The sequence below is a fragment of the Rhineura floridana genome, chromosome 1 (genome assembly GCF_030035675.1).
Source record: "Rhineura floridana isolate rRhiFlo1 chromosome 1, rRhiFlo1.hap2, whole genome shotgun sequence".
NCBI lineage: Eukaryota > Metazoa > Chordata > Lepidosauria > Squamata > Rhineuridae > Rhineura > Rhineura floridana.
In genome coordinates, this window is record NC_084480.1 from 44,940,307 (window position 1) to 44,967,063 (window position 26,757).

Consider the following 26,757-nt stretch of genomic DNA (forward strand, 5'->3'; position numbering starts at 1 on the left):
GCACAGTGAGTGCCTTTTTAGTTTTTTGCAAAAAAAAAAAAAAAAAGGAGACAGGCAGGGTATAAAATTTTACAGAAATAACAATTTGAGTGAAATGACTCTTATACTTTAGTGTCAATTTATACTATGCCACCACAACCCTTCTCTTTCAGGATATGAACAAGTGGAGGACAAAGTCTACACTCATCACTCAGGGCTTGATGCCTAAAAAGCCTTTATCCTTTATCCCAGATGTGTGCTGGCTTGTTGTCATTACACAATTATGAGGAAAAATCCCACCAAGGCCCATATTCCCATAGCAAGCTCTAGCACTGAAAACAGGTCCTGAGGCTAAGGTCTGGGGAGCTCTAGAACTTCCTGCTTGGTCTGTCAGTCATTCCAGTACTTGGTTGGCTCAGTGGCTATCAGATTTTGAAGCAAAACAGGGTCACTCCAGAACAAAGTAGTTGGATCTACATACTTGGGAAACTACTTGGGCACACAGATGTAAATTAAAATCAAAATTATATACGTTTGGAAATTAAACCCCCAAACAGCCTGATAAGAACCTGCAAACTTTCAGGACCTGCAGAAGGTTGACAGTACCAGCTGAAGGAAAAAAAGAAAAAGAAAACTGGAGATGATGGTAGAGAGGAAGAAAGGAACTAGCTTGCTTATAATAAGTATCCTGGAAGAGGAGATTAGGGCTGGGAAGACGTGAGCAACAAAAGAAGGAAATCTTTCTACAAATAGTGATGTTACTAAGATGACGACTTGGGATATACCATTCAAGCATCTAGATAACTACTGAGTAGATCAGTTGGTCCCTAAAGCACAATACCACAAAGTGCTATTTAGAATGGATAAACCGTTTTTCATCATTGGCACTGTACTGTCCCCTCCCTCCCTCCTCCCATCTCTACAGACTTGGGACACTGACAAACAGGAAAATTTCCACCCTCCACTTCCCAACGTTACATCTTATACAATGCCCCATCTGTACTATACATTTAAAGCAGTGTCATACCATTTTAAACAGTCATGGCTTCCCCCAAAGAATCTTGGGAACTGTAGTTTGTAAAGAGTGCTGAGAGTTGTTAGAAGACTCCTATTCCCCTCACAGAGCTGCAGTTCTCAGCAGTACCTAGCGTATTTGACACCCGGAGCGGATCATTTTTTAACACTCCCTCCTCTAAATAGTCCCCTCCCACCAAGGCCCTCTGCAATTTTGAAGTGGTCCTTGGGGGGAAAGGTTTGGGAACCCCTGCACTAGATTTTCCCCCCATGAACTACAAACAGACATGTTTAAAAATGGAAACATTTGACTCCTCTCTACTGGCATTCCCACAGTAACAACCTCAATGTGATTCCTGCTGCCAACCTCAAAACTGTCTTGGAATTTATTTAACAAGCTCCCATCCTGCTTAAACCATGCACGGGGGGGTATTTTATTGCTTATATGATGGCATCACTGTGCCTAGTGCTTTACAGGGTACAAGAAAAGAGGTCCCTGCCCCCAGGAGCTTCCAATCCAAAACTTCCATGGGGGCGTGGGAAGCAGAAGGCGGCCCGCAGAGGGTTACTTACAGCAGGGCACGGGAACTTGGGGGGGGGAGAGATTGGCAAACCATGAAGAGCGAAAGCACTCTGCACTCGCTCAGCCTCAGAGGCGCCTCTTTCAAATGAGAGGGTGCTCACCAGCGTTGTTGATGAGAAGAAGCAGCTGGAGCTGGCCAGCCCTGCTGTGGAACGCCTGCCCAGCCTGGAGCATGCGCTGCAGCCCCTCGTCCGAGGCCAGGTCGGCAGGCAGGCCCTGCACGTGCAGCACTGGGGAGGTGGCATGCAGCTCACCCTCCAGCTCGCCCAAGGCACCGGCCGAGCACGCCACCACCAGCAGGGTCGAGCCGGATGCCAGCTGCGGAGCAGCAGGCATGCCAGGCTCTGGCCCAAGCCCCACGAGGCACCTGTCACGATGCACACGGCTCGGCCTCCGTAGCTGCACGTCCAGCTTCATAATGAACACTCCATCTTAGGGTTGTCAGGTCAGAAGCATCCCAAAACCTGAGATTTTAGGGGTGGGCCCGAGTGATGTCATGGGGGCAGGCCTGAGTGATGTCACAGGGCGGGCCCGAGTGATGTCATTAAGCATGAAACATTAAGCATCAATCACAGTTGCTTGGAGCATACAATTAAAAAAAATCTGATTGGAAAATAAGCTAGAAATCTTAGCTAAAAGATGGAGCCTGGGTAGGGAACATTTAATCTAGCCTACTTGCTTTCGGCAAGAAGGGTTTAAGTGCCTTCAGGCCAGGCCAGTCACCAGAAGACCACTGTAGGAAGAAAGGAGCTTAGTGTTGTGGAGATGCTAGATGGGAGCATTTGGGAGTAAAGATGGATGCCCCTGAAGGCTGCAGTTCTAAACACACTAACTAAGGGACTAAGCCCCACAGAACTCAACAGGACTTACTTCTGAGTAGATATAGTTTGGATTGTGCTGTTGGTAAAGCTTGACTAGGGATCCTCTGCAAAGGCATCCATATCCAAGCAGGGTTGGCAACCCCCTGCCTGGAATCCCCTGCCCTTATCTTTTAATGTGGCTGCTGCAAACTTCTTTACAGATTTGACCCTTCACTTCAGAAAGAGGTCTGAGAAATAAGAGTAAGAAGATTCTCTACCCTTTCTGTCCACCCTGTGGGCTGCTATAAACTCACTTTGACAGCCAACCCAATTCCAGTGAGTAATAATTGACAGAGAGAAAACACAGGCAGCAGCTTGGGAACAACAACTTCAGCCACACTTTCAGATATGTGAATTCTCTTTTACCACTATTGGGCAAGAAACAAACTGCCATGCAACCAACATGTTTTTATGATTTTAATGTGTTTTTAGTGCTTTTGTTTGCCACCCTGGGCTCCTACTGAGAGGAAGGGTGGGATATAAATCAAATAATAAATAAAAATAAATAAATAAACTTCATTCACCCAAACCAAAATTCAGAATCATGCCACTTTAAGCTGTTTTGCAACTGTTTATACTTGTTTTATGGTTATTGGTTTTTAAAGGGATTTATTTCTTATTGTGAGCTGCCTTGTTTTCCAATCACCAACCCTACCTCACAGGGTTGTTGGAAAGACTCCATACACACACTTGTAAATATACACCCCATATAATAGTTTATTGTCAAACCAGTTGGTCATTGCAGAACCTTTTTAAAAAAAATCAGTATTAGTTTCCTACATAATAAAAAATGTGATACCTAGGTTGTCGGGACGCGGAATTGGGGTCCCGTGGATTTAGAGTCAGAAGACGAGGGGGAGGGGAGCCCCCTGTCAGACTTGAGCGAAGGAGAAGGAGAGGAATGTCCAGAGATAGGGTTGCCCAGCAACGGAGATCCTGGGAGCGCCAGAGTCTCGGAGCCAACCTTGAAAGTTCACACGCCTCCCCCTCCGCCCGGACCTCCCCTTATGCCCATACCGGAGTCGGAATCTTCAGAAGGGGAGGGGCCGGCGCTTCCCCCTCACCGCGTACTCGACGACGAGTGAAGAGACAAGAAAGGGGGATGGGGAGACAGGTGGCCCCTGAGGGTGGATTGAAGCGGAGTGAAAGGCTTCGCGCCCGTTTGGGTCCTACTTAAGAGTTGGGCGGGAAAGTGCACTTCGCTCTGTCAACTATCTTTCCATGTCGCAGGATCTGTAAGTCAGTGGCGCTTTATGAGAAGGCGCAGCGTTTGTGTGGATGTCACTCTAATAAAAACTGAATTGCTTTCACCCACTGGTCTGGTTCCTCAGTCTCATCCTGGACCTGACATAGGTAAACCCTGCCTAATTGCTTTAAAAATAGGATTGGATTTACAACACAAACACAATTCTTTGTTATGTTTACTCAAAAGTCCATTAATTTACAGCACAATCCTAACCATGTCTACTCAAAAGTCAGTCCTAATGAATTCAATGGGGTTTACTCCAGGTACATGGGATTAGCATTGCTTTACTCCCAGAAAAGCAAGTATTGGATTAAATACTTTCATATTGCCAAGGTTTTCAAAGCACTGCCCTCTCCAACAGCCCAGGGTCTGACTCTTGTACACAAGAGAGAAAAAACTTTAAACCATATTCTTACTTACTCAAACCGAAGATCACAAAACCACCATTTTCTGACGTTGCAATGAAGCCTGAGCACTGCCTGGGTCAACAAATCACAACCCTAGCTTCACTTATTGGCTACAATCCTGAAAGGGTGGGGTTAGAGCCAGAGCTTGGAAAAGTTATTTTTTTGAACTACAACTCCCATCAGCCCAATCCAGTGGCCATACTGGCTGGGGCTAATGGGAGTTGTAGTTTTAAAAAGTAACATTTCCAAGCTCTGGAGCTAAGAGCTGCTATACAGATCCATTAAACAGATTAAACAGTCGTGGGGGCGGCGGCTGACGTTTTGGTGTATATCTCGGGAACCAGACCACCCAGAAACTTAATTTTTAAAAAAATTAAAGCTGAGAGTCTGGAGACTAAGGTAAATTAGCCAGAGACCCGGAGGGGATCCCCCAAAACCACAAAACTCCAGCCAAACATTGGACACCTGGTAACCCTACTCCATCTTGCACCTCCTTATTGACTGCACCCAGGGTGGGGCATGTCTGTTACTGCAGCAGGGTTCCCAGTAACTGAAGTGATGTAAGGGTTCAGCCAGACTATACTAAAATTCCATGTCTTCCTTATTGGAATTGCGTGCTGGTAGTCGAAACCTGATTGGTTTACACTTTCTATGTACTCCCATCAAACTATTTCCTCATACATAGTTCTAGGTATGCCCATTTTTGTTTACAAACTCCCCTTTCCTTCCTTCCCTCCCAGCACAGGGAGAGTTGCTGATTGGTTCAGATCAGAAAGGAGAGGGGTGAGGGAGCCAATGAGAACCCAATAGAAGAGGGAGGCATGGAAGGAGGTGGAGTTAGAACAACCCACATAGGAGTGTTTGAGGCAAAGCAACCGAGACTCCCTCCTTGGATCGCTTTTTCTCTCCTTTTTGCAGTATAGCTGGTATGAGAAACTGCAGATTAGAGAGGAAAGTGTGGGAAGGCAGTGACTGGAGGCCAACATCATAAGGAAGAGGACGAATTAATGGAGACACAAGGGCTTACACTGGAGAATAAAGAAAAGTATGGATGAGCCCTACCTCTACTGTACCTGCCCGTACCTTTCTGTTTTCCCCCCTGTACTATTAATATCTTGCCTCTCCCTCTAAATAAAATCTGGGAAAGGAATCAACCTGGTGTGCTTCATTGCCTTTTTTAAATCCTAAAGAACAGTCTGGTTTGTCAGCAATATGACCAACAGATCCTCTCCTACTCAGTCTCTTTTGTCCATCAACCACTTTGCAATACATTTCTGTAAGGCAACTATATAGGCTGCACAGCAATGCTCTCTGTTTCAGGGTTTTCTTCTCATGCCATGTTTGCTTTGGGAAAACAGTGGACAGAGCCACATTGGAAACCAAGACCCTTCCTCTGTCCATAGCGTGGCAGCGGCCACTGTAGTGGGCAGGAGAATAGGGCTAGGTATCGTAAGTACACGGGTAGGTAGGTAATAGTAGGAATGGAGAAAGGACTAGATGTTCCATCTCTACCCACTCTCTTGTCCTTCAGATTTTCTGGGCCTTTAGCTAGTGCAGGGGTGGGGAATCTTTTTCAGCCCAAGGACCACATTCCTTCGTGGGCAACCTTCTGGGGGCCACGTGCCAGTGGTGGGTAGGGCAATGGATGTGATTTGTATCTTTGTACAGTGATACATTCCACCCAGGCAAAAGACCTGGAGGAGGGTGTAGAGGAGGGCCAGTGAGAAGTGTGGCCTGGGGAAAGTCCCAAGGGCCAGACAGAGAGGCCTCAAGGGCCACATTTTGGCCTCTGAGCCTGAGGCTCCCCAGCCCAGAAAGGGAAAAGATTAGATAATATAATGCTTAGATATTGATTGCAGCCAAGAGAAAAATGGGTGATTTATTTCTCAATCCTCTGATCAGTTTGGGTGTTTTAACAGAATTTAAATTATTGTGAACTATCATGTTGGACAATTTCATTCCTACCACAGAAGAAGGTGGTGGTGGTGAAATCAGTCTTTAAAAATACACTGAGTGTTATTGATGATTGATACAGCAAACTCTACACACTGCAGCTACCACTTTCAATACCACTGAAAATAGAACGGCTCCATTGTGCTAGCAAAGCGTGACAGATCCTGGCAGTCTGTCAATATTACTCAATTGCTACAAGAGCTTTTGACAGAATTCAGAGGGCATAAGAAGGAAAGAGACAAAAGACATTCAATTTTTTAAAAAAATGTTCCATTCCACTTTCTCTAAAACAGGAACCTCTCGAGCACATTCTAACAAATTAAGTTTTTTTTAATTTATGGTAATCAAACTCTATTGTTTTTGGCTACAAACTACCACTAGCCCTCCTCCTCCTCCCCTCTAATGTATAATTTCATCTAGTAGTAAACCTAAGCAATCATGAACTGGTATGCACTTCAGTGCTTTCCCAGAAGGATCATTTTACAGTATGTAATGCCACTACCTGAGTTATCTGAGAATTAGTGGGGGCAAACAGAGAGGGAACTCTGTTATAGCTTCTTCTATAGGCTTCATCCTCGCCGCCTTTAGGGGAAGGCCTGTAGCTTAGTGGGAGAACATCAGTTTTGCATGCAGAACATCCCAGGTTCAGTCCCCTGAATCTCCAGGCAGGGCCTGAGATGGACTCCCTGCCCCAAACCCTGGAGAGCCGCTGTCAGTCAGTGTAGATGATACTGACCTAGACAGCTTCCTTGGTTCACAGTTGGGAATGGCTACTTTCTCCGGTAAAAAATTAGTTCTATACAAACTGCTAATCAACACTCATTTCTTCCACTGACTTAGGTCAAACTGACTTGATTCAACTCTCCCAAACTACTGTTCGGATAGGGATGGGGGAAATGATTGGAAATTTTTCCAGTACAAGAAAACCCCACATCCTGTTAACCAAGGCTGCAACCCTATGCATACTTAGTAGGGAGTAAATCCCATTGAATTTGTAGGAGATATAGGGCTCCAGCTGGGCTCCAGCTACCAAAAAAGTAAAGGGTTGATATCCCAGAGCATCCTGGCAGGCTAACACCACTGCTCTGAAGTGTCCAAAGCTTATTACTAAGCAGAATGCACTCCTGCATACCGATGGATCTGGAAAGATCTGTCAATTTTCGTTCTCTCAGTTTATCATTTCTCTAATCTTACATTCAGTTCTCCAGATATCTGCAGCAATTTGTGATTTTTTTGTATCCTCAGCGTTTTAGTCAAATTTCTCTTCATACATTTTCATATGCAGTTTATACTGTAACTGTATAAAAGTATGTATGTGTACTATTAGATTTATAAATTTATGCTGCAGAAATATAGAAATATAGTTGACTCTTTTATATGTATAATATATGTATTTATTTTGCATATCATTAATCAAGTTTATTTTTTTAAAAAGCAATGCACAAGCAGCTTGGATATAATCAAGTGTTTGATAAAAGAAGCAGTCCAACACAGGCAAAGCTTATTCGGGTTGGAACCGCCAAATCCCATGTATAATTATAAATTCCTGAAATATTATTTCATACCATTTCCTTCTACTTTAGCAATACCATTTCCTTCTTGTCAATCTAGGAAGATAATACTATTCCTCTGTGATCAATTTCCACCTGTATGAGCATTATCAATACCTAGGCCTCATTTGGACATACTTAACTATTTAGCATTATATGAATGAGCCTGGGTGAGCATCGGGCTTGCATACTCCTCCTGCTTCAATTCTGGCCTAGGCATAAGGAAAAGCATTTGCTTTCATTTTTATCTAATTGCAGGTTAATCTTACATGTGTAAGGCAACAGGTTCCCCAGTCCTGTTTCAGGGGTCAGATGTTGATGAAAAATGGAAGTGAAAGTTTGCAACTTCCTGCTTGCTACTTAGGGTTGCCAGGTTCATGGCCTGAGACTGATCCTGTATCTTTAGGAGAAGAGAAAGTCAGCCAAGTGCAGGTGTTCTTGCAACACTGTAATGAGAAAAACCACAAGGTGGAATTCTCCCTTCCCCCTGCATAAGAGGTCTTCTGTATCTTTAAAAGTTGTGCAGGGGGAAGGGAGAATCCCACCTTGTGGTTTTTCCCATTACAGTGTTGCAAGAACACCTGCACTTGGCTGACTTCCTCTTCTCCTACAGATACAGGATCAGTCTCCGGCCATGAACCTGGCAACCCTATTGCTACTGTGCCAGAGGCAGAGGGGGGAACATGCAAGCCAATAATTTTTAGGCTCATCCACTTACTGCTAAACCATAGTTTAGTGTTATGTCTGAATGAGGCCAGTATCAATAATATAATATGATGATACTTGAAGCTATTGTTCTGAGGGACAGGAACTGGGGTTCTGTATTCCAAAAAAAGCTTTTGGTTGAAGTGCAGCTTGGTTTACTTTCACTGTGGAACTAATCTTTATCTTATGGAACTGACATCCTAATTTAAACAATGAAACTTTAATCCAAAGTGAATTTGCATCCTTCAGAATAAGAGGGCTCATCTACATGGTGGTTTAGTGTGTGTTTGGTGCTACTCAAAACCCCTATTAATTTGCATGGTAACAACGTTACTGGCAATCAGAAGCTATCACACAGGTTTCCCTGTGTAAATCCATACTAACTCAATCCTCTGATAATACAAAAAGGGAAGGAAAAACATTTTAAGTCTGTGTCTCTAGTGCTTGCAGATGCTTTGCTCCAATGCTTTTAGGTGGGTGTGGCAATCGTTCCGCTCTCCATGCCCACTCCCTCATCCCCCCTTCTTTCGTTTCCGGCTGCTCTCCCCCATTCTGCAAGCCTTTTTCAGAGCTTGGAAAAGTTACTTTTTAAAACTACAACTCCCATCAGCCCCAGCCAGCATGGCCACTGGATTGGGCTGATGGGAGTTGTAGTTCAAAAAAGTAACGTTTCCAAGCTCTGGCCTTTTTAATGTTGCTGCAAACGGTCCCTTTTTTTCTTTTCCCACTTACTACTGCACAAATAATACTGCTCAGATAAAGATTTGTATTTCAGCTGTATTGTACCAGCAAAAATACAATTAATCGCACTTCCAGTTTTTTTTAAAATGAAACTAAGTAGAACAAACTGAGCATGCTTGGTTGCTAGGTAACCAGAGGGAGTGGAAATGTTAAATTAGAGGGCATGGTCATTAGGAAATGCACGATTGATCCTTCCCCTCAGTGTGAATGGAAACACTGTGTTTGCAGCTGGCATTGAGCCCTTACTGTGGATGATGTAAATAGAAAACATAGGTAACATCAGTGTCTTTAGAAAGAGGTAATGCTCCTGTGTGGATAAGCCCAGGGACTTCAGCAATAAGATTTCTCAGAGAAGTTCGAGGGTGTTTTCCCATGAGACTGAAATCTGGATCTGCATTATTTAGGTCTGTAATGCAAACATTAAACCTAGATTAGCCAGAACATATTTTTGGCTTTTTAAAGGCATGTGTACACTTTATACACTATATTGGCAGTATCCATACAGATAATAAATAGCATGAAAGAGATTCAAAAATGCTTTGTGTGAAAACACTCTTAAGTCTGGAGCCCTACCTGTTATACTATACAAGGGAGAAAACCACAGCTCAGCAACAGAGCACATACTTTGAATATAGGTAGTGGCAGATTCAGTTGGTGTCTCTAGCTAAAAGGATGTCAAATAACTTGTCTGAGAAAGACTTCTGCCTGAGACCCTGGAGAGCTATGCCCAAACAGAGAAGACAACGATAGACCAAAGGGAGAATGGCCTTACTCAGCCTATGGCAGTTTCATGTGCTCATTTGGAAGCTAACAAGTAATATGTGCTCAGTGAAATCTTCAGCAACCAGAAATTTCATGGGGATGCAGCCTAGGAGTCAGGAATCATTGCTTAGAATACTGCCTAGATGCTTGTACTACACCTCCACAAGTAAAAAGAGAGTCTTGCTTTTATCAATAAAAGCTGAACATTCAGGAAGGATCCTGGAACATCTCTAAGGGGGGGTTGGCCTCCGAAGAGCCCCTGTAGCTCCTGCCCTTGCAGTATATATGGCCCTGATTCTCTGCTTCTTCTAAGTCTGATTCATGTGCAGAATGCAGATCATTGTACATACATATGGAGAACCAGATGGGTGAAATCAGCTACCATGAACACAAATTGACAGCATGCTTGAGATAAGAAGTCACACTACAGCATTTTGGATTTTCAGTGGCTACCTTCATGGAACCAGCACATTTTGAGTACTCAGCCTCCGTCTGGGAAAACATTGTTTCTTCGGGTCTTCAAAGGAGCTGGAATGTATGTTCTTATAGACAATTTAATGGAGAATAAGGCTATCAATGGCTACTAGCCATGATGACTATGCTCTACCTCCTCAGTTTGAGGCAGTATGCTTCCGAATACCAGTTGCTGGAAACTGCAGGAGAGGAGTGCTCTTGCACTCAGGTCCTGCTTGTGGGCTTCCCATAGGCATTTGTTTGGCCACTATGAAAATAGGATGCTGGACTAGATAGGCCTTTGGCCTGATTCAGGAGGCTGTTTTTATGTTCTAGGCAGAGCTCTCCCTCTCATATCACAGAGAAGGTGCAAAGCTACTTCTTTCAAAGTAAAGGTTTTATAAGACAAACACACCACCACAAAATGAGTTGCAAGAAAGAAAATAAAAGAATAAGCTTTTTTGAATAACAACATCCATGCCTGTAACTAATGAATTGCCCCAGCCTTTGCTATCAGTCACATCCTTCTTTCTCTGGGAGCGGCACAACTCCTGGGAAGGAGACCAGTATGCAAATACACATTGCTCCCTTTAACAACTTGTATTTGCAGGGAAAAAACCAAAATGCAAATAAAAACAAATAAAGGAACAGGAACAGGATGTGGTTCTCAGGTCCAAATAAGCCATTATGCTAAGTAATCTCTAGAGTAGGAGACATAAACAACATGGAAGCCTCCTGCTTTGTCCTTTTTTTTAGCTTGGGAACTTACCACCAGGAAGAGCATCACCATAGCTCTTCCAGGACTGGGCTCCTAAGCTCAGAGTACGGTAGATCCACCTCCATCTCATGTTAACCCAGTGCAGCCTTCCCCTATCTGGTACCCTCCAAATCATAGAATCATATAATCATAGAATAGTAGAGTTGGAAGGGGCCTATAAGGCCATCAAGTCCAACCCCCAAATGCTTTGTACTACAGTGCCCATCAGCACCAGACAGCTGGTGAACAGCTGAAAAGTGCCAGGTTGAGGAAGGCTGAACCAGTGCGCGCTCTCTCTCTCTCTTTCTCTCTCTGTGTGTTTGTGTGTGTGTGTGTGCATGTGCAGGAGAAGACATTGAAGATCTGCTCAACACAAGACAGATAAATATTTATTACATCTATAGCCCACACTTCCACCAAGGAGCTCAGGGTGGCATATAGGAGGGATATCCCATGGCCTCATCACAATAATCCTATGAATTTCATTAGTCTGAAAAATAGAAAAGTAAGAATCTCAACTGTTGTAATGCCAGCCCAGGTCCAACACTCTATCCACTACACCACAGAGTGGATAGCAGCAAATAAGACTGCTGCAGTTATGCATGCCCACCCATCTTTGTGTATGAACTCAGCAGGAGAGAAGCAGAGTGCATGGGATGTTGATTTAGCCTACAGCCCTCTGCTTTTAATCCACCTCTGGATGGGACCCAAGAAAGTCTTTGGGGTTTAATATAAAGTAGTTTTATTCTTTACTAGCAGAAATGAAAGGTACTTCTGATTTTCTGAGTATAATCTCAGAGATTAGCATCCGGCACAAATGTTAATCTCCATGCCAAAACTGATCTCTTCTTTAGGAAGATTGAGACAAACAAAATTATCTTCTCTCAAAATAATCCCAACTCCGGAACATTCCTTTTAGCTTCTAATCCAGTTTATCTGCATTTCAAAGCATAGGGGACTGACCTGAGACCTTCTCCTTCAGGAGAATACTGTCTGCAGTACTCAAGTGTGAAAGAATCTGTTGCTTCTGGGTTAATGGTGCTCCATCGGATGGTGGCAGCATTCCAACACACACTGCATTCTTCTGCCTTTATTACAGGGGTCGGGGGAGCTGTGAATACAGCATCATGTTAGATGCACTACAAAAGAGGCTGTGATGGCTACAGTATATATAAGCTGAAATGAATGAGCACATCAGTGTTGCTAACATCAAGATGACATTCTCTGCCTTGAGACAAGTTCATTTCTTTAAAGTCCATTTTCATTTCCTCAGCAGAGACAAAGATCTAGACAAATGTATTATCATTATTATTATTGTTATTGTTGTTGTTGTTATTATTTAGAGAGACCCTTCGCCTCATTTGCCCCTTTGGGAGGAGAAAGAAATCACAGCTAGCAATTAAAACAATTAAACAAAAAATACAGCAAAGTACAATTAGTCTCCCCCTTTAGGATCCACACCTTAACGTGGTGAGGGGGTCTGAGAGTGCTGAAGAACCTGAGAGCAATGCTGTCAGGAGTCTAGAGCAAGAGGTTAGACTCCTAGCAGAGGCACCCATGGCAGAATGGTCAAAGCTGAGACACCAGACTAAGATGCATCCAAACTCAGACGAAGGCAATGGTAAACCACCTCTGGATACCTCTTACCACGGAAACCCTATGAACAGAGTATCCAAAATGCAACACGAGATAGTGCTGGAAGATGAGACCCTCAGGTTAGAAGGCACTCACCGAGCTACTGGGGAAGAACAAAGGACGAGTCCGAGTAGCTGGGTCAAAGCCGAAAGGAAGCCTAGAGGCTGATGCGCACAGATGCGAAAGGAGAGTCCGGAGTTGTACGACGCACACAATAGGAACATGGAATGTGAGAAGCATGAACCACGGAAAATTAGAAATTATCAAGCAAGAAATGGAACGTATCAACATTACAATACTTGGCGGGAGTGAATTAAAATGGACGGGAATGGGACATTTCCAATCAGGCAACTACAAAATATTTTATGCAGGAAATGAGAAATCAAGAAGAAATGGGGTTGCTTTAATAGTGAGAAGTGATGTAGCAAAAGCAATTAGGAGCTACAACACAAGGTCTGAGCGAGTGATATCAATGAGATTAAACGGGAAACCTATTAACATAACCATCATCCAAGTCTATGCTCCAACATCAAACGCAGAAGAAGAAGAATTGGAGAGATTTTACGCGGAAGTGCAGGAGGAAATTGATCACACACCAAAACAAGATATGATGATAATTATGGGGGATTGGAATGCAAAAGTAGGGAACAGAGAAGAACTAGGAATTGTGGGGAAATGGGGCTTAGGTGACAGAAATGAAGCAGGAGAAAGACTTATTGAATTCTGTGAAGCCAATGATTTGTTTCTTGCCAACACATTTTTTGAGCAACCAAAAAGACGACTGTACATGTGGACATCACCAGATGGTCAATATAGGTATCAAATTGATTATATAATTGGAAACAGAAGATGGAGAAGTTCCATACTTTCTGCAAAAACAAGACCAGGAGCAGACTGCGGTACAGTTCATGAACTGATCATATCGAAAATCAGAGTAAAGCTAAAGAAGAACAACAAAGCACTCATAATGCCAAAATACAATTTAAATAACACCCCAGAAGAATATAAAGATCAAATAAGGAACAGGTTTGAGGCTTTAAACTTAGTTGACAGAGAACCAGAAGAACTATGGACTGACGTCAGGCACATTATCAGGGAAGAATGCAAAAAGACAATACCTCTTGTTAAAAAGAGAGAAAGGCCTCAATGGATGACTGAAGAAACTCTTAAAATGGTTAAAGAGAGAAGGAAAGCAAAAGCAAAAGCAAAAGGAGATAGAAACACAGTGAGAACCCTAAATGCAACTATACAACGACTAGTACGTAGGGACAAAGAAAACTATTACAATAGTTATTGTATAGAAATAGAAAAGAACAACAAAATGGGAAGAACAAGAGATTCCAAAAGATTAGAGAAATGAAAGGGAAATTTAAACCAACAGTAGGGATGTTGAATAATCAACAGGGGAACACACTGACTGACCCAGATGAAATAAAAGGAAGATGGAAGCAATACACTGAAGAACTCTACAAAAGAGATGCAAGGATGACAGATTCATTCACGGAGGAACCGTATGATGAAGAACCTGAAATTTTAGAATGTGAGGTGAAAGCTGCTCTTAAAATTCTTGGAAGAAACAAATCACCAGGAATAGACGGCATACCAATAGAGTTGCTACAAGCTACTGAGACTGAATCTGTCCAAATTTTGACAAAAAATTGTCAAGAAATATGGAAAACTAAACAATGGCCCACAGACTGGAAGTGTTCAATATATATCCAACTTCCAAAGAAAGGGGATCCCAGAGAATGCAGTAATTACCAAACTATTGCCTTAATATCCCATGCAAATAAAGTAATGCTCAAGATTCTACAACAAAGGCTCTTACCATATATGGAGCGAGAAATGCCAGACGTCCAAGCTGGATTTAGAAAGGGAAGAGGCACCAGAGATCATATCGCAAACATACGTTGGAAAATGGAATGGACCAAGGAATTTCAGAAGAAAATCACCCTGTGCTTTATAGATTACAGCAAAGCCTTTGACTGTGTAGATCATGAAAAACTATGGAATGCTTTAAAAGAAATGGGGGTGCCACAGCATCTGATTGTCCTGATGCGCAACCTATACTCTGCACAAGAGGCTACTAAGGACAGAATATGAAGAAACCGATTGGTTCCCCATCGGAAAGGGTGTGAGACAGGGGTGTATTTTATCATCCTATTTGTTTAATCTGTACGCAGAACATAAAATACGGAAAGCAGGATTGGACTAAGATGAAGGAGGTGTGAAAATTGGGGGGAGAAACATCAATAATTTAAGATATGCAGACGATACCATACTCTTAGCAGAAACCAGTAATGATTTGAAACGAATGCTGATGAAAGTTAAAGAGGAAAGCACAAAAGTAGGACTACAGCTGAACGTCAAAAAGACTAAAGCAATGACAACAGAGGATTTATGTAACTTTACAGTTGACAATGAGGACACTGAACTTGTCAAGGATTACCAATACCTTGGCACAGCCATTAACCGAAATGGAGAAATCAGTCAAGAAATCAGAAGAAGGCTAGGACTGGGGAGGGCAGCTATGAGAGAATTAGAAAAGGTCCTCAAATGCAAAGATGCATCACTGAACACCAAAGTCAGGATCATTCAGACCATGGTATATCCGATCTCTATGTATGGATGTGAAAGTTTGACAGTGAAAAAGGCGGATAAGAGAAAAATAAACTCATTTCAAATGTGGTGCTGGAGGAGAGCTTTGTGCATACCATGGACTGCGAAAAAGACAAATAATTGGGTGTTAGAACAAATTAAACCGGAACTGTCACTAGAAGCTAAAATGATGAAACTGAGGTTATCCTACTTTGGACACATCATGAGGAGACATGATTCACTAGAAAAGAGAATAACGCTGGGAAAAACAGCAGGGAGTAGAAAAAGAGGAAGGCCAAACAAGAGATGCATTGATTCCATAAAGGAAGCCACAGACCTGAACTTACAAGATCTGAGCAGGGTGGTTCATGGCAGATGCTCTTGGAGGTTGCTGATTCATAGGGTCGCCATAAGTCGTAATCGACTTGAAGGCACACAACAACAACAACAATTAGTCTAAATCACGAGGGCTGCAATTCTACACCACATCTTATTCTAATCTAACTACATCTTATGTTAAATGTGTTGCTTGGAGCAACATCAGGGAATTTTCTCCCTTTAATCCTAGGAATTGGAGGAGGGCTATTTCCATCAGCACCACAGTGCCTGGGAAGATCTGACCCTTCCCTCCTATACTGTGGTACAAATAATCCCTTCAGTGCTGCAGTTAGCATTAGGGGGGAAAAGCTTCCATTGATGCCAATAGATCCCCCCCCCCATTGCTAACTGCAGTGTAGGGACAACTTTTGTCACAATCATGAACGGGGAAGAAAGGATGAAACTTGCCTCTCAATGCACTGCAGTACTGATGGCAACTGGAGTGAGGCAGGTCTTGGATTAAAGCAGGGGAAATCCCCTGGTCATAGCAAGCAACACATTTAATTTAATGTAAGTAGTAGTTAGGTCCTTCCTTATGTGGGCAGCAATAGGGCTTAGTCTTGAGTACATATGTATAGGATTGCACCATAACTCTTTTGCAATCATTAAGTGGCAAATCCTCCACCACATGCTGTTAAGCAGGTCTTCTCAGTGGCTTTTCCCAAACAGGCTTACCTCCCTACTCAATCTTGCCTTCGAAAGGGGGATGGCGGCAGTTCCATTAGCCACATCAAAGAGTGGGGGGGGGTCACAAAGGGAGAAGTCTTTCTCTCAAGTAAGTGGATTTGGGAATATGTGTCTCCCCTTCACATGTTGACTGCAACAGACCCCTGTGCAACACTTTTGTAAATACTACAGTACTTTGAATACTACTGCAGAGCACTTCAGTTTAAAATGCTTTGGAAGAAATAAGAGACAGATGCTGCTTGCTGGAATGGCAAGCACTTTTCTTTCATAGAGGATGGCTACACTCTAACTCTCTCTTTGACAAAAGAGCAATGTAATATAAAACTATTCCATTACATCAGGAATTACTTAGCAATCTAGATTTGATTATTTGTTTTCAGTCTTCTCCCTATGGTTTACTCCACTCCTCACCAAGTTAATGTCCATTCTGCTTTAAGTATCAAAGCAATGGAATGATGCTGAGATATATTAGACTGAATTTATCTGATTTCAATCATCTGCCATCTCTGAATGAACAACAGGGGAAAAGCACAGCTCAAGCAAATGTAAGGCTTTACTTCTTAACTATTCCCAGTGACTCCTGCAGTGAAACCACCCCTTCCCTATGAACCTTCTCTGTAATGCATTTGTGGTGATAGTGTGAAAGATTCCCCAGTAATTATGTGCATGTGTGAATGAACCATCACAGACCAGACACCCGAGATAGAACTGTCACCCAAAGTTATTGCAAAAGCAGAAGTTATAAGTGATGCCAGTTTGCACATTTAATTGCTGGTCATCAAGTGTTGAGCAATCAAATAATGCAAATGCATGTATATTCAGGCAGTATGGTATTTTGTGATGTTTAGCAGTTTATAAATGTTCCAAATAATAATAATATGCATGTGAGAACCAGCCCAACACACATCTCATAAAGATATCCAATTATTTGAAACATCCCCAAGTGCACACTCGCATGAAGCAGATATACGGCACACCATGTGTGTGTGTTATGTGCCTTCAAGTTAATTACAACTTATGGTGACCCTATGAATCAGTGACCTCCACGAGCATCTGTCATGAACCACCCTGTTCAGATCTTGTAAGTTCAGGTCTGTGGCTTCCTTTATGGAATCAATCCATCTCTTGTTTGGCCTTCCTCTTTTTCGACTCCCTTCTCTTTTTCCCAGCATTATGGTCTTTTCTAGCAAATCATGTCTTGCCATTATGTGTCCAAAGTACGATAACTCAGTTTCATCATTTTACCTTCTAGCGATAGTTCTGGTTTAATTTGTTCTGACACCCAATTGTTATGCACCATAGCAGACGTTATTTACATTGCATGTTGCATGTCCTCTATACCACTGGTTCCCAAACCTTTCCCCCCTACATATGACTTGAACATTGCTGAGTGTCTTGGTAGACCACTTAATTATTTTTCTGCTTATTGTAGCAATTATAACATGCTGTGCTAGATGCTGTATGCATTTTAATTGTATTTCATTGTTTAGTCTCTTTCTTATATATTGCATTTTATTGAATCACAATTTGAATTCCATAAATACAATAAAACACAAAGTAAGAATTCTTGTTATTTCTTATATATGTATTATTGTATTGCAATTTGAATTCCATAGGATTCAAACTGTAATAAAATAAAATACTGTAGAAGGAAAAAGCTATAAAATATGATTAAAAAACAATATGAATATTTAATGCGATGGATGTGTCATCCCCCATCTTCAACCACAAATCCACAGACATGCCACGAACCACATGAATGAAGTTTGTAGACCACTGATGGTCTGTGGATCACAGTTTGGGAACTCCTGCTCTAAACCAAACACAGAAGCACTGCAAATACTGAGAAAAATTGCGAGCTACTTACCCGTTCTAAATGTGGATTTGTCACTGGGAAAGCTGCATCCTGTGTAGTTTACAGCCATAACCCATACACTGTAACAGTGACCAGGCTCTAACTCTTCCAAAATGCAGTTGGTCTCCTTCACAGTAACACGATATTCTTCTGCCAAGCCTAGCGCAAGTAAACACATAGACAAGAGAAATGTACTTCTTTAATGAAAACTATTTGCATAGTTTGCATATAAGCCATGCTCATAAAAAGAGCCCTAATGGAGCAGGCCAAAGGTCCACATAGTCCAGCATCTTGTTCTCACAGTGGACAACCAGGGGAGTGCCTATGGGGAGACCACAAGCATGACCTGAGTGCAAGAGCACTTGTCTCACTTTTGATTTCCAGCAGTTGGTACACAGAGGCTACAGCTTCTGGCAGCGGAGGTAGAACATAGCCTTATCCTTCATACATTTTTCTAATCTGCTTTTACATCTTGTGCTCCTATGAGGGCGATAGAAGCAGGTCACCAATACTTCAAGGAAAGCCATTATTTGTTAAATGTTTGAAATACAAACATCACATACTATGTTTCGGAAACCAGCTCTGTCATTCATAGTATTATTTATTAATTACATTTATACCCTGCCTTTCTTTTCATGAAACCCAAGGCGGCTTACATTTGGTTCCCAGCTGGTCTCCCATCCAGGCACCGACCAGACCCGACAGCAGGGAGCTGGGCTTATGTGCCTTCAGACCATAGCCTGGGACCTAGATATAACCTAGAATAACCTAGATAGGTTATTCTATCTGGTAACTTATTCATATTATTCCTTAACAGTGTGCATATTTACTCAGAGGTAAATTCCACTTTGTCCAAAGGAGCTTGCACTCAGTTAAGTGTGCATAGGACTGCAGCTTAAGATCACATCAGTGCTGACGGTTTGGTCACATTTCTTTTTTTCCCTTCATTTTTTTGTCACTAATATTCATGCATTTCCTGTACATATTTTCTTCCTCCTTCTGAAACTTTGGGCTTGGTTTCCCACCCAGTCCCTTAATAAATGCTGAGTCCCTACAACTTCACCCATGCAGTCACATTTCCTGAGTTTTGATGCAGATTGTCAAAAAAGCAAGATAACACCTTGAAACAGGATAGTGAAATACCCATGTTAGCATCTGGGGGGAGAGGGAGTTCAGATAAAAGGTGCTTGCATGATAAAAGTCTGCATAGGTACTGGGCAGTGTACCTATGTAAAAATTAAATTAAATTAAAATTGTCTTCTAATAATGAAAGAGGAGACAATGAAACAATGGGCAGGAAGAGGTGCAATGTGAGACTTGTCACCAAAAACAGCAAGTTTAACGTGGTCTAAACATTTGTGCAAATAATCCCAGGAACTGGAGTGTAAACACTGATAGATCATTGGATGTAGTTCACATTTTCTATAGCAGATTACATTAAAAACTGCCAGTCTAAACCATCCTTAGATACTATCATATTTATTAAATGCATGTTCTTATTATAATAAAGTGTTCAAGATGCCTTGGATTGCTATTGATTTACTTCTATAATTTAATTCTATCAACTTTTTCCTCTCCAGCTTCTCTCCACTCCACCTCTAGCAGAGAGACAGAATCACTCATCCTCACACACCACTTTGTTCTCTGTTTCCTGGGTACTTCTCCATACAATAGAGCTGGAAGAAATCAATGACATCATCTTCATTCACAGTCCAATACACTGCAATCGATGTGCTCGTGGCCGAGTTTGGATCCTGAGGTTGTAATTTTGGAGTCTGTGGGACTGCAAGAAAAGATGCAATCAGTTATTCATATACCTGACTGGTTGCTGAGCACAGCATGAAGGAGTTGAACCAGTGGCAGCTGGTGACTCCATGTCAGTGGGCCAGTGGAATCTGCTTTGGGTTTTAGTCCAAACTTTCAAGGAACTATCCAAGGTGAAAAGTTCAGACTTTTCTGAAACCCAGAGCAGATTCTACTGCTGCACTGACATGGAGTCACTAGCTGCCACCGAGCTAAACTGGAAGTGGGATAACCTGAAGGAAAAGGGATCAGCTAGTATAGTGGTTCATCATTAAAGTCATTAAACAAGTCATTTTTAGCATGTGTTTTTACATTGTTTTTTTTTAAAGTGTTTTAAATTTGTATATTTGTATATTTGTTTTTAATGTTTTTAATTCTTGTAAACCGCCCAGAGAGCTTCAGCTATGGGGCGGTATACAAATGTAATAAATAATAATAATAAACAGGCCTAATGGGATAATTGGTTCAGGTAGGTTTTGTAGGTGGGCTCCTGTTGGGTCCATATTAGGCATTTAGGAGGAGTCTTAGTAAAGAGGGACATGGGTGAAGCCACCCCAATTTCAGTAATCATGGGAAGAGGGAGGTATAGCCATAGGGAGGTGGTGAGCTACCACAGAAGTCGAAGACAAGGCTATCTATGCCTTGTTCTTCGCTCCCACTCCTCTCCTGGATGGGTTCCCCGTTGCTCATCTGCTGTGCCCACTGGCCTGTGTGTGCTGTTTAACACCAGATCGGTACACAATAAGACTACACTCATCCATGATTTGATCATGGATGAGGATGCCAATTTGGTGTGCATTACTGAGACCCGGGTGGGTGAGCTGGGAGGAGTTGATCTGACCCAGCTTTGCCCACCTGGATACTTGGTGCACAGGCTGTGGGGACGGGAGAAAGGAGTTGCTGTGGTCTACAGAACTTCCATCTCTGTCACCAAGAAACCACTCTGTCTTGGAGCTGGCTGTGAGGGCCTGCACCTGGTGTTGGGCCAAGGAGACAGGAAACTAGGGTTGCTGCTGGTGTACCATCTATCCTGCTGCCCAGCAGCTTCTCTGACCAAGCTGGCAGAGGCTGTCTTGGCTGCGGTATTGGAGGAGCCCAGAACAATAGCTCTTGGTGTCCATGCTGAAGCTGCCTCAAGTGTTTTGGCTTGGGACTTCATGGTCTCTGTACGACCATGGGGCTGTCTCAAGTTGTCACTGGCCCAATGCATAGGGCATGGCATACCCTCAACTTGGTTTTTGCTCCAGATGGAGGGTGGTGGTGGTCTGGAGATGGGGGGTTGAATGTCACCCCACTGCCATGGTCAGACCACTTCCTGGTGAAGTTTCCAATCCTTCCCTGCAGGGGTGGTGGACAGATTAAGATGGTCCGCCCCTGGAAACGAATGGAATCCATTGGATTCCTGAATGCCTTGGGGGAGTTCCCAGTACATAGAGCAGGTGCTCCTCTTGAAGCCGTTGACATGCTATGGAACAGCAAGGTGCTTCAGGCTCTTGACACAGTTGCCACTGAGAGCTCTCTCCAGCATTGTGGAGCCCTGTTTGCACCTTGGTACACCAGTGAGTAAAGGCCAATGAAATGAGCTGGACGATGGCTAGAGTGCAAGTGGCGAAAGACATGCTGTGAGGCTGATCGGGCATGAGTAAAACATCATAACCGTGCCTATTGTGTGGTGGTGAGGGCAGCGACGAAGGCCCACTTCTCTGCCTCCATCACTCTGATCCTTCCCTGCAGAAATGGTGGACAGATTAAGATGGTCCGCCCCCAGAGACTAATGGAATCCACTGGATTCCTGAATGCCCTGAGGGAGTTCCCAGTACATAGAGCAGGTGACTCTGCTGAAGCCCTTGTCACACTGTGGAACAGTGAGGTGTGTTGGGCTCTTGACATGGTTGCCCCGAGCGCCCTCTGGCACTGTGGAGCCCTGTTTGCACCTTGGTACACTAGTGAGCTAAGGGCAATGAAACAGGATGGATGACAGCTAGAACACAATTGGAGAAAGACATGCTATGAGGCTGATAAGACAGAATTAAAACATCACAGCCGTGTCTACTGTGTGGCAGTGAGGGTGGTGAAGAAGGCCCACTTCTCTGCCATTATCATATTCTCAAACAGCCATCCAATGAAGCTTTTCTGTGTTTTCAGGAAATGGAGTTTTAGACCCTTCAGAGGCACACTGTGAATTGTTTGCAAGGCACTTTGAGGGTAAAGTTGCTTGCCTTTGTAGCAATCTTGATGCCCCATCAACATCTAGTGTAGTCCCCAGTGACGTGTCCAATGCAACATCTGCTACAACTTCTTGGGATCAGTTTCAATTGATGTGGCCTGATGACACGGATGAAGGTGCTTGCGATGATGTGGCCAGCAATGTGTCCTCTTGACCCTTGTCCTTCTTAGCTTACTAAGTTGTCATGGGAGTTTGACGTGAGTGGATCCAGGGTATGATCAATGTGTCATTGTGGGAGGGAGTTCCAGCTGCCCTGAAAGAGGTGGTGATCCAACCACTCCTGAAAAAGCCCACCCTGGACCCATTGGTTTGTGACAACTACTGCCTGGTCACAAATACCCCTTTTTTTATGGAAGGTGATTGAAAGGGTTGTGCAAGAGTACAATTGCAAGTACTCTTGGATGAAACAGGTTATCTTGACCCATTCCAATCTGGGTTCAGGCCTGGTTATGGGACTGAATCGGCCTTGGTTGCCCTGATAGATGACTTTTATTGGGAGAAGGGCAAGGGGAGTGCAACCCTGTTATTCTTACTTGATCTCTCAGTGGCTTTTGATACCATTGACCATGGTATCCTTCCGGACCGACTTGGTGAGATGGGTATTGGAGGCATTGTTTTATGGTGGTTTCGATCCAGCTCCAAGGTTGTTTTCAGATAATAGCACTGAGTGATTGTCTTTTGGACCCTTTGTAGTTGTGCTATGGGGTGTCGCAGGGTACCATCTTGTCCCCCATGCTGTTTAACATCTATATGAAGCCCTTGGAAGCGGTCATCAGGAGATTTGGTGTGAGGTGTCAGCAGTACGCTGATGATAGCCAGCTCTATTCCTCTGTAAGAACTGAATCGGGAGAGGCCGTGTAAGCCCTGGGTCAGTGCCTGGACTCAGTGGTGGGGTGGATTAGGGCCAGTAAACCGAGTCTGGATCCTAGCAAGACAGAGGCATTGTGGGTTGGCGGTTCCAGAGTTTGGATAATTGGTCAACTGCCTGCTTTGGATGGGGTCATACTTCCTCTGAAAGAGCAGGTTCGTAGTCTGGGGGTGCTCCTGGATCCATCTTTGTCTCTAGAGGCCCAGATGGCCTCAGTGGCTAGGAGTGCCTTTTACCAGCTTCAGCTGGTAAGACAGCTGTGGCCGTTTCTGGACTGGGATAGCCTGACCACTGTTGTCCATGCACTGGTAACCTCCAGGCTAGATTACTGTAATGTGCCTTTGAAGTTGGTCCAGAAGCTGCAGCTGGTGCAAAATATGGTGGCACGACTGCTCACTGGGGCTGGGTATTGCCAACATGTCACCCCGCTGCTGAAAGAATTGCACTGGCTGCTCATTAGCTACTGGGCTAAATTCAAGATTCTGGCTCTGGTGTACAAAGCCCTATACAACTTGGGACCAGGATACCTGAAAGATCGTCTTACCCCTTATATGCCTAGTCGATCACTGCGCTCTGCAGGTGAGGGCCTCCTGCAGATACCATCTTATCAGGAGGTCCGTTCCGCACAACCTAGGAAATGGATCTTTAGTGTAGTGGCACCTACCCTTTGGAATCCCCTTCCCTTAAATATTAGCCAGGTGCCACCTCTGTTATCTTTTCAGCGCCTACTGAAGACCTTCCTCTTTTAACAAGCTTTTAAGTAGAGGCCTTATCCCAGTCTGCATCTGTGTTGGAATTGCTTTTTAAGACGTTTTCAAGCTTTTTTTAAAAAAAATGTTTTTAATGATGTTTTGTTTAAATGTTTTAAAATGTGTTTTATTTTAATATATTTTAATGTTTGTTTTTATGATGTTTTTAGTGTTTTTGTTTGCTGCCTTTGGTTCCTACTGGGAGGAAGGGCAGGATATAAATAACGAACAATAACAATAACAATAAAATCATTGACAAGGACTAGGGATGGGGAAGAAATTCAGTTCAGTTTATATTTTAATGCAAAGCTAACTAATTTGCTCTCCCTGAAACAATGCGTGAACCAAAGCGCAACTATCCTTCAACATTCACACTGCTCTTTATTTTGTAATACAATTATCCAATTCCAAAAATGTGTACAAAAATGCATATAGTGGGGGAAAGAGTGTATAAAATCGTACATAAAAGTGAACCTAACATACAAAAATACATTATATTATGGAAACTACTTTCAGAAATGTGTATATTAGACAAAATTGCATGCAAAAATGAGTACATCATGAGAAATGCACACTAAAATGCGGTTGAATTTTTATGAAGACATTGAAAAATAACAATTGTAAAGTGATGCAGAAATGTGGCAAACTGAATTTAAGGTTGGAAAAGCAAGATATTGAGAGAAATCTGACACATTTTTTCATCCCTGACTAGGACTGTGTTGATTCTGGGTGCTTCCTTTTGGGAACAGCATCATGTGCATGTTGCAGAAAGAACCTTGCATGCATGAGGAGCACTAAATGCAGAATAAACACCCGTGTGGAAGCACCGTCTCATTTACTTGGATTAATAATGAAGAGCACACAGATGAACACTGTTCTCAGAGGATTGGCAAAACCCTCTCTCTGAAAGTACCTTTAAACAGCCAAATCCTAAACATGTTTACTAAGGGTCAAGATACAGATTACAGTATTTGCAATACACAGCACCTTCAGGACAAATGACTTGCAGTGTGTGTGTGTGGGGTGTGTGTGTGTGTTTTCAACAAGAAACTGGTATGTGGGGCCCCAGTCCCAGACCACATGTTCTGGACTGATGGTCCCACAGCTGCTTTCCTTCAAAATTAAAGTGGCCAGTTTAAGGAGTGTGTTTTAGAAGCTTTATTAGAAGTGTGTACATTGTGGTAGTGCAACCTTCCTCAGCCTGATGCTCTCCAGATGTTTTGGACTCCAACTCCCATCAGCCTCAGCCAGCATGGCCTGTGGACAAGGATGGTTGGAGTTGTAATCCAAGGCATCTGTAGAGCACCAGATTAGGGAAGGCTAATATAGTGTGTACCTCGGTCATCAAGGCATATCAACACCACAAACACTTGTCAGTGTGTTATATCAGTAACTGTCACGGTTTCCCCCAAAGAGTTCAAGGAAATTGTAGTTTGGTGAGGATATTGGTAGAGATCATATTCAAGGGGATATGTGTCCAGGGGATGGTTTTGCATTCCTTTATTTTTAATTTAGGTATTTATTATTTAATTTATTTGTAAAACTTGTATACCACTTTTCATCAAAATGGTCTCAAAGCAGTTTCCGAGGCATTTTATTTTTTTGTTAATGATTGTAATGTTTGTAATTTGATTTTAGCCATTGCTGTTTTTAGATTGTGAAATTTGATTTTAGACTGATGTTTTTGTATTATATTGTATTTTATTGTATCTATGTTCACCGCCCAGAGAGCTATTGCTAGTCGGGCGGTATATAAGTTTTAAAAATAAATAAAATAAATAAATAAATTTCCAATACAATAAAACTGATGATAATCATTAAAAGAAAGTACAATTCAAAACAAAAAAGTAACCATACCACAGAACAAGTAATCATAAATTAGAGCAGACTAATCAGATCCTCCAGAGGCCTGAGAGATAAAGGTATGTTTTGACTAGGGGTGGAAGCCCATCAGTACCACTCATGCCCCTAAGGAGAGGGAATCCCAGAATTGAGGCGCAATTACCAAGAAGACCCTATCTCATACCCCACATCATAGGCCATACCCACCGAAGAGAATACAGGAAGCCCCCCCCCCGCTGATCTAAGAGCCCAGGCTGGGTCATAGGGATTCTTGTCCAGCGGAAGAGTTTGACTCCGTGAGCATCCTCCCTCTCAGCTGCTCAGTTTGAACCACAACGTGATCTGGTTTTGAGAGGATCCAAGATTGTACCCATTTATCTAAGCATGCAAACACTATTGATCCTAACTAAACTAATCAGAAGAGGGATGTCTTCAAAGTGTGGATTATATCCAACATCTCCCTATATTAAATTACTTGGCCGAAAAAAAGAAAATGCTCCCTTCCTCTTTATTCTTGGCAGATTTCCATTTGATGTGAAATGAGCATCAAGATCCACACAGAAAATAGTTTTCTGCTTTTCTGTTATTTTCTGATGCAATCATGAATTCCTGTGGCACAAACAAAGCACATGCTGACACCAGCAGATTTCCTGTGATTAAGGAGAAGAACTGCCTGTCATCCAAAACATTCTTCTTTCCCATCACTGAACACAAGCTACATTATATTTCTTTTTTTACTCAGGCTGGAGACAGAATTATTTCAGAGAATATGAAAGCCTGTTAACCCCCCCATGACCGTGCAGTAGGAGCTTAACTAGATGTGTGATAGGAGGACATCTCTCACCATTGTTTTTTTTTACAAAAGGTTTAATAGCAGCCACAGGAGGGAGTGAGCCAATTAGGACTGCAGCATTGCGGGAGGGGGGAGGTTAAAACTTATTTTCCCAAGGCTTTTTCCTCCAAACTGCCCTTTGGGAATTTTCATTAAGAAAACAATGCAGGATGAATAAAGTTATAACACCTTCCTCAGCACTGTGTTCCCCTGTCAGATCTCCCCTTCCTCGGGTTGCTATTTTACCCCCATTTCACTGCCCCATTTCTGTTA

General features: G+C 42.8%; 1 protein-coding gene across 3 annotated transcripts in view; it reads right to left on the reverse strand.

Moving 5' to 3' along the window:
• The window catches only part of CMYA5 (cardiomyopathy associated 5), a 108,470-nt gene that overhangs the window by 22,388 nt on the left and 59,325 nt on the right, over positions 1-26,757 (reverse strand). For 2 of the 3 annotated variants that reach the window (XM_061619803.1, XM_061619793.1), the window contains exons 7-9: positions 19,797-19,946; positions 18,176-18,322; positions 11,974-12,121 (exon numbers count right to left, since the gene is read on the reverse strand). In XM_061619803.1, coding sequence (XP_061475787.1) covers positions 11,974-12,121; positions 18,176-18,322; positions 19,797-19,946 — 445 coding nt within the window. Of the gene's footprint in view, positions 1-11,973; positions 12,122-18,175; positions 18,323-19,796; positions 19,947-26,757 lie in introns of those variants that run through there. The other variant, XR_009761634.1, reaches the window with a different exon arrangement.